At 35.7% G+C, this 17,949-nt stretch overlaps 1 protein-coding gene and 1 pseudogene across 1 annotated transcript; both read left to right on the top strand.

Annotated features, from left to right (window-relative positions):
- The first annotated feature begins 270 nt into the window (after positions 1-270).
- Positions 271-1,296, top strand: LOC120213554 (protein MOR1-like). The gene is made up of 5 exons (XM_039211661.1): positions 271-353; positions 480-574; positions 654-726; positions 805-1,090; positions 1,191-1,296. The coding sequence occupies exons 4-5, from the start codon at positions 805-807 to the stop codon at positions 1,238-1,240; spliced, it is 336 nt and encodes a 111-aa protein (XP_039067592.1). The 5' UTR covers positions 271-353; positions 480-574; positions 654-726; the 3' UTR covers positions 1,241-1,296.
- Positions 1,297-4,649: 3,353 nt separating this feature from the next.
- LOC120213552 lies at positions 4,650-8,262 on the top strand (annotated as a pseudogene).
- The last annotated feature ends 9,687 nt before the right edge of the window (positions 8,263-17,949 follow it).

Below are 17,949 nucleotides of genomic sequence, written 5' to 3'. Positions count from 1 at the left end.
GATGATAAACCATTGCGAATGGTAAAAACTGTTCTACATGAACTTGTTAAGCTTCGAGGGGCTGCAATAAAGGGTCACTTATCTTTGGTGCCCATAGACATGAAGCCTCCACCAATTATTCTCGCTTATATTGATCTCAATCTTGAGGTACTTATAAACATAATGATTGACTATTCAAATTTATTAGGTTTTATGTGACAACATATTTTTTTGTAACTTCCGGTTACCCTTATAACATACTTTGGCTGCGGCAAGAATGTTGACGTCAACTGACCCTGGTCAAACTCATTGGGGGTGATTATGAAGTCAACAATCCAGCACCTGCCACAAATTTTGCAGATGCCCAGTTAAAAGTATTATTTTATTTCTATACTTGATGTTTGTCCATAACTGAAGTTGTGATTCTCCTTTATATATGTTTGTATTAGTGTTATGATATTTACTGTTTCTTAAAATCTTCTTCTTATGTCTTCTTACAGCAAGAGCTCGCAGCAATATTCAAGAAAATTGGTGACAAGAAGACATGCACCATTGGTCTCTATGAGCTTTATCGCATCACTCAGCTATACCCCAAGGTAATTAATATAGTTTCTATTGTGCATCTCTGAAGGTAGCTAAGAAAATTGTGGAGACTGATTTTTCGTATTTTTTTCGGTTGATATATTTGCTCAGCTCCAAAATGCTAGTGAGGCATTTCGGACTTATATTAGAGATGGCTTGGCTCAGGTTTGTGTTATTACGTAGAAGAGTAAAATTTTAATGGCTAGATGTGATGATGTTCTTGTTAATAAGTTTTAGTTGCAGATGGAGAAGAATGCTGCTGCTGGAAGGACTCTTTCAACTGTGCCGATGGCTACCCCTCCCCCTGCATCTATTAATGCTCCATCGCCCAAATTTGCGCCTCTGTCCCTTGTACAGACCAACTCTTTAAATGATTCTAAATCGTCAAAACCTGAACTAACAAACTTTAATTTGCCACCATCATATGCTGAAGACAACCGGGGGTTTGGTAATGCTATGAATACAGCAAGAGTTCGTGCCCCTGAAAATGCATTGGCAGACCAAAGAAATGAGAGACTTATGAGTGGTGGTAATTTACTAGTCTTTTATTAGTATTTACTGTTACCGTTGCAATTTTGTTCCCATGTATACATTTTTTGAATTCACCATGGAAGTTGTTGAATGTATAGTAGCCAGTGGTACGTTGGATGCAATCAGAGAAAGGATGAAGAGTATGTAGCTAGCAGCAGCTGGTGTGAACATCGATGAGTATGCAAACCGGTCCTTGGTAGCCCTTTCGAGCTTGGGATTCTTGCCAATGACAAACCTATTAAAATCGATTTCAGCAAAGTTACAAAGGCATCCAACATCATAGGATTCTTGCCATTGTGTGCTAGTTTTGAAGGGAATGGAAAAGTAACATTGAAGAACCAAGTATCACCTAACATTTGTGTGGCAAGCAGACATGGCCAGTTTGGTTTGGTGGTGAAGTCGCCGCAGTCGTTGGCTGTGAGGAAGAAGATGCAATGGAAACTGGTGGTGGGATGCTCGGTGGGAGCTGCTTTGGGGGCTTTCCTTTTGGGGTTGCTTTTAGTGGCGATGTTCGTTAAAGTTAAGAAGAAAGCAAGAATGGAGTAGTTGGCAAGGAGAGCATATGAAGAGGAGGCTCTTCAGGTTTCCATGGTTGGACATATAAGGGCTCGAACATCGCCTGCAACTTAACATCATCTTTTAAATGGTAGCTATGGATTCTTTTTCTTTTCCTTTTTCAAGTATGATCATTCTTTTTTCAAGGTTAGCTCTATATGTCTTCGAAATAGAATTGATTCTTATGTTCACTATCTTGGAACAGAATAACTCTGTTTTTCAAGGAAATATTAAGCTTCACTTCATTTCATTATTCTCTTTTCCATAACTTCCTGGCTCAATGTCTAGGAAAATAACAACCCAATTGTTCTTTTGCTTACGATTTTTAACAAATTGTATTCTTTGTTCTCCATGATTCATAAACACATATTTAACAGTATTAATGGCAATAAAGTGGTTTTGTTGACCGTCGGCGATTCACCTATTTAGAATGTAAACCTTGTCGATTGAAAAATACAAGAAACCTCACGGTGAATGCGTCATGTATGAATCGAAGTTAATTTCCATAATGTAAACATTTAGTTAAATGTCGATGTAAAATTTTAATATATTTTTACATAAATTATGTAAAATTTAATATTAATTAAAATAAAAATAATACATGATATATTTAAATACTCAAGTAATATATTATCAACAAATAGAATTTTTAAATAAATAATTTTTATTTAAATATTTAAAATTTCACTTGTTAAAAAATATAGAACAAGGACAATTTGGTAAAATATACATTCTAGTAATTTTTTATTGCTTCAACCAAATACAATAATGTAATATTCCTGCTAAACTAACCAAACACAATAATGTAACATTCCCAGTAATCTTATTCCCTGGTAATCTTTTATTCCTACTGGTAATCTTACATTCCGTGAACCAAATGTACTCTAAATCTAGTGCGGATGCCTACCTTCAATGTATATGTTGGGCGTTAAGAGGTTCCCATTGTGGGTTCTGTTGACGAGGACAAGCTTTTAACTTGTAGAGGCAGCTTGGTAGGGTGGTGCAAAAATTTTTTTAAGATGAAAGAGTTGGATGCTATTATGCACAAGGAAGGCATATTAGGCCCGAAAATTATGAGGTTAAGCGGGCTAACAGTTCTAATCATTTTTGAGGATGAAGAGAGTAGGGATTTCACGCTGAACAATCAGGGCATTGAATAAATGTTTTGGCAAAGTAGAAGTGTGGTCGGAAAACTTTTATTGCAGCAGCCGCCGGGCGTGGTTATCGTGCAAAGGGATCCCACCGTTTTTGTGGAATCCTTCCACCTTCAGAAGCATTGCAGACAAATGGGGAGAACTTATCTCCATTGAGGAAGGATCTGTGAATCCAGGCTCTTTTGACAGGGCTTTGTTTCAAATTATTACAAACTGCCAAACACGTGTGGAAGAATCCATTGTTTTGAAAGATGAGGATTTGTTTTTTATAGTTTTTATTTCTGAGTTTGAGCCTTGTTTCAGTCCTGATTCGGTCTGGGAAGACTCGTTCTTGATGGATGAGGAAGTTGCCTCCCCGTTCTCTTTAGTGGGGGAGCTCATCGGTGTCTCGCCAGTTATTTCTCCCGTGGTGGAGGTATGTCTTGAGGGAGCTGGTAGAAACGTGGACTGTTCAGCTGGTAGAAACGTGGACTGTTCGGTGGAGAAGATTTCTGAGCGATGTTATGTGGACGAAGAAAGTCTATTATGTTGTATGGGGGAAAGATTTAATGGCTGCATCTTGTCGGGTGGGGAAGTAGTGGAGAGGAACATAGGGGAGGATTATATTATGGGTTTAAGGAATAATGTTGTTGGTATTGGGAAGATTCCTTCGGAATTCGAGGATGTAGTGGAGCACGAGATTGTGTTGGAACACGCGGCGAGAGAGTCAGTTTTTGAAAGAAGCGAAAGTTGTAAGTCTGCACGTGATATAGTGGGAATAATGGATTTTTTTTATTCGTCCAACTTGGATGGTCGGTTAAAGGCAAAAGTGATGAAGAACGTGATTAACATTATCAAAAAAGGGTGCTATTAGTAATTCCAAGGGTGTGGAGGCCCAACAGGATGGGGATGTGGTTGGCAATTTGGATGGAAGAGCTAAATCGGGGTGTGTAAATAAGGATTTGGAACAGATTCTTAGAGTATTGGAGGGGAATTTAACTCTTCCCAATCCTTTGAAGAGAGAAATTCGGGTCCCCAAATAAAGGCTAGATACTGCTGAACCAAGAAACAGAAGAAGGTTCATTGTGAGGGTGTTTTGTCTGTTCTTGGAGCCAAAATATGTTTTCGTTTTTCTAGCTTTGGAGAAAGAGTCTACAGCTGGGTTTTCTGCCCTCTTCGCGTGGAAGCTCCTGGATGTTGTGTTTTATTTTGGCTTCTTTGGTTTGAGTCAGCTGTACTTTTTGGTCTTTATTTTAGGAGTTTTGTTTTCTGGTGCCCTTCGAGCCAAGAGTTAGGCTTTCAGTCGGGTCAGCCCTTTAGAGGCTGTTGCGGTTGATATGTTGGATTAGGTTGAGTTTTGTTGCTGCCGTGGGGGTGTTTTCGATTGTTTTATGGTGTTATGTTTTATGTAGGGGGTCGATCTCTAGATGTATATTGGTTTTTTATGTTTAATGAAATCCTAAGGTACTTTTTTCCTTCTTCCATTGATTAAAGAGCTTATCTATAAGTCCCTCTAATCAAGAAGGAGATTTTTAATGAGGCATTCAATTCATATAAAAAAAAATAGTAATTTTTTAAAGAAAATAAATAAATTAAGGGTTACTTAATACTATAAAATGCAGGAGTGGAGGGCAAGCAGTTGGAATATGGTTTCATATTAACATCTACGTCTCGATCAGTGTTCTCTTTTCCCTTTCTCTTCTTTTTCTGTTGTTTTCTTCATCTTCTTCAATCCAAGCAATAGAATCAAAACTACCCTAAAAAGCTATTGCTTCCTTCCTTCACTCGTCTCCCATGGAGAATCCCCTCTCTTTCTCATCTGAAATCCATTGTTTCGGAATATTTGTTTTGTTTCATTATATATATTTATTGAAAAGATAAGAAATGGATTCTCTTCACTGTTCAATATCAGCTGCGAACACCGCCGCCTCCAACGGCAACGCTGTACCGCCGTTTCTGAGAAAAACCTACGATGTGGTGGATGACCCATCGACAAACTCGGTCATTTCGTGGAGTGGTGGGAACAACAGTTTCGTTGTATGGAAAGTACCGGAATTTTCAGGGGACCTTCTGCCCAAGTAATTTAAGCATAATAACTTCTCCAGCTTTGTCAGACAGCTTAATACTTATGTGTGTATTTCTTGATTTTATGTGGGCATTTCTTTTTTTTTTCTTCTTTTCTAGAATTGTATTTCTCTGAACATATGTAGGATGATTCGGTCTTAGCTTTGTCGTTCTCATGCTAAGAATAAGAACCTAACCTAAGTCCACTAAGGCGTGATTCCTTGAGGAGAATTACGATTTTGAAGTTTAATGTATTTCTGGATTCGTTTAAACTTTCATGGTCTAGGTTTTCTTTTTTGGACTGTATGGAAATTTGGGTTGTTACTATATTGCTTTGTGTGTGCGCGTATAGCCGAGATTGAGGTTAACTGTGAATAGTTTTAATGATGGAATTTCCTTGGAGGAGAGATTTTAGAACCCGTATTGGTTTTGAATCATGAATTGAATGGGGATATTGATTTGTTGAAATATAGGAAATGAGAATGTCAATTGTATTATGCTGATTACACAAACTTAATTGTTTCTGAGTGCATTTCAAAATTGGATAATTGATGCAGTTCCTATTATTCTATAGGATTGTCAATGATACATGATTAGTTGGAAACCATTTTCCATGGAATACAAATGTGGAAGAATTGAGGTGAAATGTAATTGGTAAAAACTGAGTAATCGAATGTGTGGTATGGGGTTCAATGAGGCATAGATGCAGGAATCCTGTAGTGGTTACTAGCTTGATTTGGTATATGACTATATTTGCGAATAATGTAGCATACACCTGTATGAGTGACCAACTAGGCATTTATATATATTGACCAATTTTACTATCTCGGAAAATGATCTACTTATTATAGTTCTTTCGTACTAATATTATATGTTGATTTGGAACTAGATAAAGTATTTTAGACATTCATATATGATGTTTTTGCTCTCAGATCAGTAACTAAGGTGTATTTTGCTTTTCTTCCATGTGGCCTAAATGTCTTTAATGATGTTTTTCATTTAAAATACTATCAATTCTGGAGATGTTTATATTCCATGGTTCTGGGTCTGGCCTTAGTTGATTCTTTTCCTTTGTTCTTGCTGTGTTTGATCTAACTACATTTGTTTACTGAGAAAATAAGTTGACAGGCATCATAAGCTTACATTTTGTTTAGGGATTTTCTGAGTAAGTTAATAATAAATTCAAGGGGTTGGCTAAATTGACAATTGATTTCCTGATTTTCTCATATTAGCTTTTCTTTTGACTCTTAAAATGTATTTTTAGCCAACAAGTGAACAAAAACATGATGGAGAAACTAGGAAAGTATTATTTGTATGCTCATGGACCCATGGGTTGTAATTCAAAATTAATTTGTCAGAGCGGGTGGATGTTATGGATTGAATTGTTCTGACCTTTTCTTTTTCTCGCTCTGAAGATCTCATCTAGTTATAATTGTGTTTGTTATCTGCAGGTTTAAGTTTATGCTTGTAGTTACTAATTGATTGTGGTCAGGCATTGAGGCTCAAACAAGACGGATGATATGTGATTCAGTTATATATTAAAATTCAATCCTGCTTTACACATATATGAGCTTGCTACGTTCTGTTTGGAAAATGTATGCTATTACTCGTGTCGTTGATCTTCAAAATTTTTTCCTTTAGGGTTTTAGGAAAGTTGACCCTGACGGTTGGGAATTTGCAAATGAGGGCTTCCTAAGAGGTCAGAAACATCTCCTGAAAACTATCAGCGGGCGGAAACCTGTTAATGTCCATAGTAATCAACAACCTCAAGTCCCGAGCTCACCAGTTGGAGCTTGCATTCAGGTCGGGAAGTTTGGACTCAAAGAGGAGGTTGAAAGGCTTAAGAGGGACAAGAATATTCTCATGCAGGAACTTGTTAGGTTGAGACAGCAGCAACAAGCCACAGATAACCAGTTGCAAACTGTAGGCCAGCGTGTACAAGTGATGGAACAAAGACAGCAGCAAATGATGTCTTTTGTTGCTAAGGCCATGCAAAGTCCGGGTTTCTTAAGCCAGCTTGTACAACAGCAGAATGAAAACAACATAGAGCTTACCGGTGGAAACAAAAAGAGGAGACTCCCCAGGGAGGATGAAGAAAATTTAACTGGTGAACATGATAGATTTTCTCCTAATGGACAAATTGTAAAGTTTCAACCTTCACTGAATGAGGCAGCAAAAGCAATGCTGCACCAGATACTGAAGATGAACGCCTCACCTAGGCTGGAACCTTCTATTGATAACGCTGGTGCTTTCATGATTAAGGTGTTCCTTCATCCAATGCATTAGACAGCAGGAGCTGCACCAGTCGTATTTCTGGACTGTCTTATCTGCAAGCAGAATCAGGGTTTTGTGACACTTGTCCATCTATTTCCACTCATTTAACAACTGAGCATACTGAAGTGGGTAAAATATTGGATACAAACCTGCACAAATCAAAAAACGATGCAGTTTTGCCAAATATCCCTCAAATGCAACCGGTTGTGCCTGATAGTGATAATAATGTTGGCTTTACTGATGCAAGTTTAGGAGGGTCAGAGAGGGAATGCAGAGTACATTGATCCAATGTCAGCCGTTTTGAATGCTGCAAACCCTATAGAAACATGCGACTTTTCTACTGATCATAATGTTGACATCTTGCTGGATGGAACCTCTAAGCTTCCAGCAATTAGTGATGCATTCTGGGAACAGTTTCTTTCAACAATCCCCTCCTGTGAGGACACAGACGAAATTAACTCGAGCTATTCAGAAAATGGTGCAAGTGGTGTACATGAATTACTGTTGGGGAAGGATAATGGATGGGATGGGATTCAACATATGAATCATCGTATGGAGCAAATGGGCCTTCTTACATCAAATAGCCAGAGAGGTTGATGGCCTAGAAATTGTTTTGTGTTTCTCGCTGTTATGAGGTAAATCTTCTAACAGACTTTCAACCATATTTAGCTTGATGAATTGGGAGTGCTATACATAGCACTAATGCACGCACCCATTTTGTTATATTCAACTTCTGTTGAAATGCATATCGTATCATCCTTTAAAAAAGATTGCTCTTAACGACCTGAATTTATTGTCTTCTTTTTAATAATACAATCCTATTTGTATTTCTTTATGCTTGGGCTATGGATATTTGCTGCAATCTTGAATTTGATATCAGCACAACTTGAGAGAAGCAAATCATTTTTTTGCTTTCAAATTCTATGGTTTTTTGCAGGGTGACTCTGTTGCTGCTGCTGATGATCTGTGAAGTTGGCAAGAAAAATCTGTTTAAAGAGGAACTTTTGTTGCTAAAAGGAGTTAACTTCAATATTATTGTACTAATAGCATAACAACATGCCTTTAGAAATGGTTGTTATCTAATGAAACATACATAATAGTACAAATATATACATATATCAGCTAGGAAGGGTATGTTCTGGAATATCCTATTAGCCATAAACGATACTTCATACTACCTCGTGTGTCGATATTCCACAGAAAAATGGGATTTTCGAAAGAAAAAAATTGGCATCTTTTGGAAGTAGGTAGGTCCCTTTTATTCTCTTCTAATGTTCTTAAATATTTTTGGGGGGAAGATATCTTTACTGCCACTTATCTTATTAATAGGATGCCCAGGCAAACTATTAAGTGCAAGTCACCAAGGGATGTCATTCTTGACAAATTTCCATGTTTTAAACTTATGTATTGTGACATTCCACTAAAACTATTCTCTTTTTCTGCCGTTGTCATGTACATTCACAACATAAGTTTAAATTAGATCCCATGTTATTCTGGGTTACTCATCCACTAAGGACTACAAATGCTATTCTCTAATTACAAAAAAAAAAAAATACTTATTTCTCCAAGACCAAAATTCAGGTGGAGATTCAAATTGCATTTCATTTTCAATTTTTTGATTACTTTTAGAATTCGACTGATTTATCTTTATCTTCATAGCCTACATCCCCGCCACAAGCCATATTACCCTACATCCACTGTCTTCTTCACCTTTACAACCATTGCAACCCTTACTATCACTTTCTCCTTTAAGACTCTTAACTTCACGAAATTCCAGCTCACCTAAAACTCCATAAAGACCTTATACATCACCTTCCAAAACTCCTCAAAAGACCCTAACTAACCTTATACATCACCTTCTTGGATGGAGACTTGACTGATGAGCTGTACATGAAATTCCCTTTGGTATGAAGATCCGACAGCTCAAAAAGTTCGTAAATTGCAGAAATCTTTGTATGGCTTGAAGCAGTTCCTAAGGACTTGGTTCGACAAAAAGTAGTCATGGAACTGGTTATAAGCAATGTCAAATGGGTCACACCTTGTTTATCAAGGTAAATCAAAAAGGAAAAAAATGATTTTGATTGTCTTGTGGATGACATCACAATCACAGGAGATGATGAAAAAAATCAAGAGGCTAAAAATGTGCTAGTTAAAGAATTGAAAAACCAAGGACCTTGTTGGTCTTAGGTATTTTCTTGGGAGCAAGATCCAAGGCCGATTTTAGTCAAAGAAAGTATGTCCTTGACCTTTTAACAAAAGGTGGTATGCTAGATGTAAACCAGTCCAGATACCAATGGAGAGTAACTTGAATTTCATAAAAGATGGTGAAGACATTCAATTTACAAAGAGCAGTATAAAAAGTTGGTCGATAAGCTAATTTATTTATATCTTACAAGGCTAGACATAGATTTTTCAATTAGTGTAGTTTGCCAACACATAAATGATCCAAGAGAGGGACATCTCGATGTTGTGAACAAAATCTTAAAGTACCTCAAGATGAATAAAGGGCATAACTTAATCTTCAAGAAAAGAGAAAATAGATCGATAAGAAATTTTACATATTCTAGTTGAGCAGAAGAATTAACTGACAAAAGGTCAACCAGTAGGTATTGTGCCTTTGTGTGGAAAAATCTAGTTACAGGGAGGAGTAAAAAACAAGATGTAGTGCCAAGAAGTAGTACGAAGGCCAATTATCAAGCTCTTAAGTTGAGAATTTATGAAGGCACGTGGCTACAGAGAATGATGATTGAACTAAGATAGATCATTACAAGTAGTTCAAGTTACAAACTAATAGCCAATCGATAATCAATACTGTGAAAAATCATGTTTAACATGATCAAGTAAAACATATAGAGATAGATAAACATTTTATCTCTAAAAAATTATTAATCGAGTTATTAAATTCAGCTATGTTCGTACAAAGCATCAACTAGCTGATGTTCTCACGAAGACTCTTCCAAGAACCATTCTAGATGATTTCGCATTCAAGTATGGAATTTGCAACGTGCACCCTCGAGCTTGAAGGGGAGTTTAGATTGTACACAATAAATAGATTTAATTTTACTGTAAATAACTAAGTAGTTTAAATATCTTATAACATCTCTTCATAGGATACAATTCTATATAGAGTAATTTTATTTGTACCGTAACTCTATGTATTTAGTCTTTTTAAAGGAGACTTGTAACTCTATTCAAAGTAAGAAATTTAACACAGAGAATCATCTTGAACTTTGTAAAAAACAACGACTCGACGAGCACCGTTGAACACTACTAATGATGAACACCATTAATTTAATTTATAAAAAAAATTAAAATTTTAAAGGATTTGACATATTTTTTATAAATTAGTTAAAAAATATAAAAGTAAATTATTTAAAATAAAATATTAATTACATTATTTTCATAATGTTTTTGCAAATTATACCATCGACCACATAACTATTGCCTATTTTCATTTTGATCTCCATTTTTGAAATTTTGTTAATTAGGTCATCCAACTATTTAAATACATTCAATCAAGCTACTTGTCGTTAACATTTAACGGAAGTGCTGACGTGACAGTTAATAAGATTGGTATAATTACATATTTGATCCTCAATATTTATAAATTATATCAATTTGGTCATAATTGTAATTCAATTTAATAAATTTAATCTCTAATTAGGTGATGACATGTAAAATATAATCTACATCTAAAGGTAAATTATTTAAAATAAAATATTAATTACATTATTTTCCATAATTTATTTGGAAAATTATAGCACTGACTACCTAACTATTGCCCATTTTTATTTTAACCACCATTTCTGAAATTTTGTCAATCAGGTCATTGAACTATTTAAATACATTATGTAACACCCGCATCAGTGGAGAAATTTTGTCAATCAACTCAGTAATACATAACTACCAAGTAATGGTGAAGGACATGCAAATAAATGGAAAAACATAAATTTTTCCTTATTGAATCAGACGTCTACAGGCTTGTTGAATGAGCTGAGGTTCCACTGATATTTCTTTGAGTAAAATACGTGAAGATTTCAGTTCAGAGGAAACATTCAGAGGACCAAGTTCAGGAGATCAGAATAGGATGTCTAGTGTGTTCCAACAAAACAGAGTAACATATTTAAATCCCTTAAACACGTTTTTAACTTAAAACATATTTTAAAAACACAGTAATACCCTCCAACCGAACACCGTTTGGAGTTCCTCAAAACTGCATTCATAAGGACTTACCCTAAGCACACAACAAAGGAGCCACCCTAAGGGAGTACCTTGGGGCCTATGGGCCTACCCAAGGGTCTCCTTAGGTCCGTAAGGATTTACCAGCTTGATCAGAGCTGAACCTCCATACTCCAGAATCCTACCCATACAGTATCCAATAGAAATCAGATTTAATAGTAAACTATAATATCAGGATCGTGAATCCAGTAAAATATCTTAAGAGTGATAATGAAATAAATCATATAACTGCCCTCCACCCGTACACCATATGCAATCCCATGATTTACCTAAGGGAGTGCCTTGGGGCCTGAGAGCCTACCCAAGAAAGTTTCTCGGGTACTCGAAGCCTACCCAAGGGTCACCTTAGGTCTGTAAGGTTTTACCAGCTTGATCAATGTTGAACCTCCATACTCCAGCCTACCCAGATAATGTCCCAATAAAACAGTTCAATTAGTATTCAATAGATCCCATGATCCATAAATCAGGAAATATTGTATTTTCCAGTGAAAATAGGAAACCATATAGCACATTTCAGGTAACCATAGTTCATAAACTAGTAGATTTCATGATCCATAAATTAGGAACGATTATATTTTTTAGTGAAAACAGGTAACCAGATAACATATACCATATAACTATAGTTCATAAGCCAATAAATCATTGAATCAGTGATTTCAAAAAATCACATTTTAAAAAAAGTAAAACATTTACGTTCCACATAGGGAACACACTAGAGGATCCATATATTCTTAAGAGCTACTTGGTGATCAGGAAGGTATTCATAATCTTTTTGCATCAGATTTACTTAAGATTTGAAGTATGACACGAGGGATTCCATTCTTCAAACAAGCAAGGGTATTTAAGACATTTTGATTCTTGGAGAATTCTTAGTAATTTAACTTAAAAAAGATAGAACAATTGTAACACCCCCAACCCGTACTCGACTCGGATACGAATCCGATGTGTCACATTGACTATTTAAAACTTTAAGACTTATAAAAATCATGAAAATTTAAACTTTCATTAAAATAAAGTGAATAATTTACGTAAGTATATTCAACCCATTACAAAAACCGATAAGAGCATATGTAAATCTCAATTTGTCTACATGTCAACACCTCTGATACAACAAAATACATACTATGTAATTTAATTCTGATCTGATCTTCGAGTGGAGGTAAGTTGTTCTGTTGAACCTAGGTCTGATCCTCCTGCTTCTCAGTACCTACGTCTAAAACGCTTACACGCTAAGTCATAAACTTAGTGAGGTATAAAATACAATAATGCATTTCCTAATGTATGAACATGCAATCCAATCACTTCATGTATCATCATAATTATAAATTCACTATTTAAGAATATCACATATGATCTATTATTAACAAATAATAACATAATATCTTAAAAGAAAGTAAACTCCATTAAATATTTTATGTGCCCATGTACATTATTGAGAACTTAAGGTATGTGAGTACTTTGAGGTTGTGCACATATTTTATCACCACAGCTCGTATAATTCCCACTTAGTTGCACATAAAACTTGTCCCGAAGGACCTCATGTATATGTCCCAAAAGACCTATGTAACCCTCGATTCTTGGTATGCCAACTATACCTATAGCTCTTATTTCACATAACATGGGCATTATCATTATGGTCTATATATTCATATAATCATTACTTCACCACATATTCATGTACTCATGTCATTTCTCTTATAATCACATATGTCTTATCTCCTGTCACATATCACATGTACATATAACCATTAATCTCATATCATATAGCATATGTTATTTGATTATGTTCATATGAATCATATAACATGTATCAAAACATACAAATATATATAACTTATGCATGTGTTTATAATGATCATAATATATATGCATGTTCATAACTATTGGACCATGAAAAGTAACATAGGAAATAGACTTATCACAAGTCTTATTTCCATAAAACTACATCTATAGTACACACTCACCTTAGCCTCACTTGATCCCAATCACTTCTATGACTTAATTTCTCTTTCTTGATCGTTCCTAACTTTTCAGTCGTTCTGAAACTTTCTTGTGCTCGATATCTACACAATCATACATTTTATATACATATCATCATTCCAAATATCATGATTTGATCCTTAATTTCTTAAGCTAAAAGAAAGGATTAATTCAATTTTCCACTTGGAGTAGTATCGGTACCCAAGGTATGGTACCGATACTTCCCTAGCTGTGGTATCAATATCAAGCCTAGGTATCAATACCCATTTTCGATTCTGTAATCCTTATTTCAAAAATGATATCGATATTATCCTTATAGTATCGGTACCCTTGGTATCGATACTACCCTTCAGGTATCGATACCTTATGAATAACTTGTCAATGGCTTATGGTATCGATACTACTGTTCAACCAATATTGATACCCCTACTCCAAATTTGATTCATTTACTCTTGAAGTATCGATACTGGATAAAGAAGTACAGAAACTCATAGCCTAGAATTTGCTTTTACAACCCAAAAATTCACCAATACCAATCTAAATCTTCCCTTTTAAACTCCTATTATGCCATTAAACTCAACTACCATTACTCAAATCAACTTATATCCATATAAACCATCATTATCTTCAAGATCTCATCCTTTATCTTGAAATCAAGAATCCTACCAATTTTCTAACATGTTCTAATTTCAATTCTAACAATTCATACTTCTTAATTTAGCTGAGGACAAGTCAAATTTAGTCTCAAAATCTAATTACTACCTCTCTCCCAAGATTTCATTTAGAAACCCCTTATCTTTAATCCTTCATAACCCCTTCATCTTATAGTTTTAAGACAACTTAAGTTTTCTTTAAGCTTAAGTATCATCTAAGGATCCTAAACCAAACTTAAATTCAACTAATAATCAACTCACAATAGAACTCACCTTTGCTATGGTAGCTCACGGCTGGATAAAGAAGAAGAAGAGCTCTCTAGAGAAATCTTTCTTTTTTTTCCCTTTTATATATCTCCACGTGTATATATCCTGATGTGATCTAATTCAGAATTATGTTCAAATTGGTTATTCCAACCTTTCAAGGGAAGAAACTTTCTATCTTTATACATAATGATGCTTATTTCATATGCCATAACATAGTTATATTCATATACATATATTACATATATAACTATAATGATAATAACTTTTTAATTACTATGTGAAGCATAAGTTATTATTATATACTATAGTACACATTTCTATCTTATACACATTATATAAGTTCACATACTTAACTTAATTCTTTATGCTATGTGTGTAGGTACATTCGGCCATAACTTGGGAGCTAAATTGGAGCTAAATGGAGCATGCAACAGCAGTAAAACTTACATGGGGACGTTCAGGAGAGCATAAGGAAACATTGGTGAAAAGTTTTCCGGAGACCCGTGAGCTCATAGTTGGATTGAGCATAAGATTTGAGCTAAAAAATGACTTCAATTCAGTTGGGGAGTTGCACCGTCATCATCACCACTTAGGACACTTCAAATATGTCCTAAGTCAAAATTTGTGAAATCGTACCTTTTCGCGAATAGTTGCAACCTCAAGAGGTACCTTTTTCACAAGGAGCTGCCATAATGTTCACCATGCTATAACTCACCTACGACTAGATAACCTCCAGTTCATTCACCTCTGAACTAGCTCAAACATGAAAGGTTACCTTTCCAAACATTGTGACCTTTCATGAATGATGTTGCCCATGAAGATGCCCTTTAACCAAGGAGCACGTTGGTGAAGAGATCACACCCATTGGAGGCCTAAAACATCAAAGGACATGATACAAAGCTCCATGACTATTCGGCCACACCACATGCCTTGCACATGAGAGCTTTGGCACCAAGCATGAGGAGGCACATCATCATTTGGCCAAGGAGATGACTTTGGCACCAAGTTGAACCAACATGCAAATTCGACCAAGGGAGATGTCTCCCCACCTTTTTTTTGAAACATCAAGACCCTTCATGAAGGGTAAGCCGAACCATCACCAAGCCAAGGGACTTCTCCTTTCATTTTGAAGCATTATGTACTTTCCTAAAGTCATGTATCTAGCCGAATCATTAGGAGACTATTCGGCCAAGCCCTCTCATTTCCTATAAATTGAGAGGTTTGCCTTCATTTGTAATCATCTCATATCATATATTAAACAAACTCTTGTGAGTTAATTTCTCTTCAAAGTACTTTGTGAACTTCATCGATTAAGTAAGTATAATTCATATACTTGTGGCATCATACCTTCCATCTTGATTCCTAAATTCCTAGATTTATATCTAGTTGGTTGAAGACACTATCACCACCCATCAAGTAAGTTTGTGAAGATCGTGATTGTGCTTTCTAGCATAGTTTCCTCTTTGGCGTGCTTGAGATACAACATCACCACCATCTCCATTTCAACATCAACACCATCAACATCCTCCATCAAGACCTTCATCATCCACTTAATTCTGCAACCATCTCTTTCATTTCTTTCTATTTTCATTACTTTTATTATTATCCATTTCTTAAGTCCATCATTAATAATATTCGTTCTTATTTTTATTGCAGCCCAAACTTATCATTCAAGGACATCAGTACTTGTCAATCCTAGATCGGGACACAATAAGGCTATCAACTCACTTCAATCAAACCATGTACATTCAACCTACATCAAGTGGTATCAGAGCATAGTTGGATTGACAACAAAAATGTCATTGGTGTGTAAACAATAGAAGCAAAAAGAAAAAGAAATTCAAAAAGAAAAGAAAGACTCCTACAACAATCAAGAGAGTTCAAAGACAAAAAGAAGAAAAAATTAGAAAAACAAGAAGAAAAGAATTAAAAAAAAAAGAAGCAAAGCCAAGGAAAGTGCTCTACCATTGCAAGTACATCAAAGAGGCCTATCTACTTTAAGAGAAGATAACCTTATTGTTTCTTGAGAAAGGTTGCAGTAAGTGTTGTTTCTTGAATTGTAAGTCACCTCTTCCTTTTATGTACTTTCATTTTCCTTGTCTTCAACCATTTGCTTCTTTTAAATACCTTGAATCCTTTCTTCTACCTTTTTCATTTATTCTTTTCCTTTCTACCATAACCTATTTACAACCGACGCACATAAGTAGAGAATTAACTTGTTCTAATCTTGAGTAAGTTCTTCAAAGGACTTAGCAAGAGAAATTGAGTGGAAAAGGCTAATTGAGAGAGTGAGATCAGAAGGGAATTGTTAAAAGTCAAGATATATTCCCGAGAGTAAACACGAGTGTTGAGTGGATTGATCCTATCATTTCTTTGGAGTGAACTTGAGAGGCTTTGTGAGTGTGCTGGTAAGGTTTAATTTTTATTTTATTTTGTTTACTAACCTTGTCTCAAAGTCCTAAAGAAAATACAGGTCAACCAAACTTGCAAATGTAAGCTTTGATTGGAGAAATAATGAGAATGTTTCATGTAGAGTTTGATGCTCTTCATGATAAGATAGACCAAAGACAAGATCAACCCCATGCTTGGAACAATGATACTCCTCGGAGGCAACAACTTCTTCCAGAAAATGATATCCTAGACCATATGATGAAGAAGAACCAACATTGTTACAAGGAACTAGGCGTGCCAATGTTGATGATAACATGAGCAACATAAAAATCAAGATTCCTCAATTCCAAGGGAAAACTGATCCTGAAGCATATATTGAATGGGAAAGCAAGGTAGAACATGTTTTTAGTTGCCACAACTATTCTGAACTCAAGCAAGTGAGATTAACATGTAGTTTGTCGATTATTCTTTGATATGGTGGGATCAACTTACTATTACCAGAAGGAGGAATGGAGAAAGACCAATCTCAACATGGCTTGAAATGAAAGGTATCATGCGTAAACGTTTCATTCATATTCATTATCACCGAGACTTGTTTCAGAAACTGTAGAACCTTAAACAAGGCCAACGAAGTGTGGAGGATTATTATAAGGAGATAGAAGTGGAAATGATCCAAGTCAATATTGTGGAATATTGTGAAGCAACTATGGCTAGATTTCCTGCTAGACTCAATCCAGAAATTACCAATACTTTGGAGTTATACCATTACATAGAGATCGATGAAATGGTGCAAATGGCTATAAAGATACCATTCCTACACCTTCAAGATAGAGTCTAAACAACTTGAAGAAATCTACCCCTACTCCTACCAAAGAGAAGGTCGAATCATCCAGTGCTCCACAACTCAACAAGGATAGCAGAGAAAAATAGACCCCTGAACGATCAAGAGACATTCGGTGCTTTAAATGTCTTGGGAGGGGGCATGTTTCTACACAATGTCCTAACCGAAACACTATGTTACTACTTGGAAATGGTGACATTGAGTCTGACCATGAAGAAGAAGAAGTAGCACCCACTGAAGTCGAGGAAGAAGCAGAAATTGGGGCTCCCGTAGAAGGCGAAGCTTTAGTGGTTAAAAGAAGCTTGAGTACTCAAGTGGTAGAAGACAATGCACAACGTAAAAACATCTTTCATACCCGATGCCATGTAAATGAAAAGGTGTGTTTCATGATCATAGATGGTGGAAGTTGTACCAATGTGGAAAGTACCATAATGGTAGAGAACTTGGGATTGAAAACGTT

Source organism: Hibiscus syriacus, unplaced genomic scaffold (genome assembly GCF_006381635.1).
Source record: "Hibiscus syriacus cultivar Baekdansim isolate YM2019G1 unplaced genomic scaffold, ASM638163v2 tig00110030_pilon, whole genome shotgun sequence".
Classification (NCBI taxonomy): domain Eukaryota; kingdom Viridiplantae; phylum Streptophyta; class Magnoliopsida; order Malvales; family Malvaceae; genus Hibiscus; species Hibiscus syriacus.
The sequence above is the reverse complement of the archived record's forward strand: the minus strand, read 5'-3'. Positions and strand labels throughout refer to the sequence as shown.

What these genes read in the sequence shown, in the direction of transcription:
- LOC120213554 (XM_039211661.1), top strand. Translation starts at nt 805, where the DNA reads ATGGAGAAGAATGCTGCTGCTGGAAGGACTCTTTCAACTGTGCCGATG. An exon ending in TGAGAGACTTATGAGTGGTG is followed by an intron (nt 1,091 to 1,190) that starts GTAATTTACTAG and finishes TTGAATGTATAG; the next exon opens with TAGCCAGTGGTACGTTGGAT.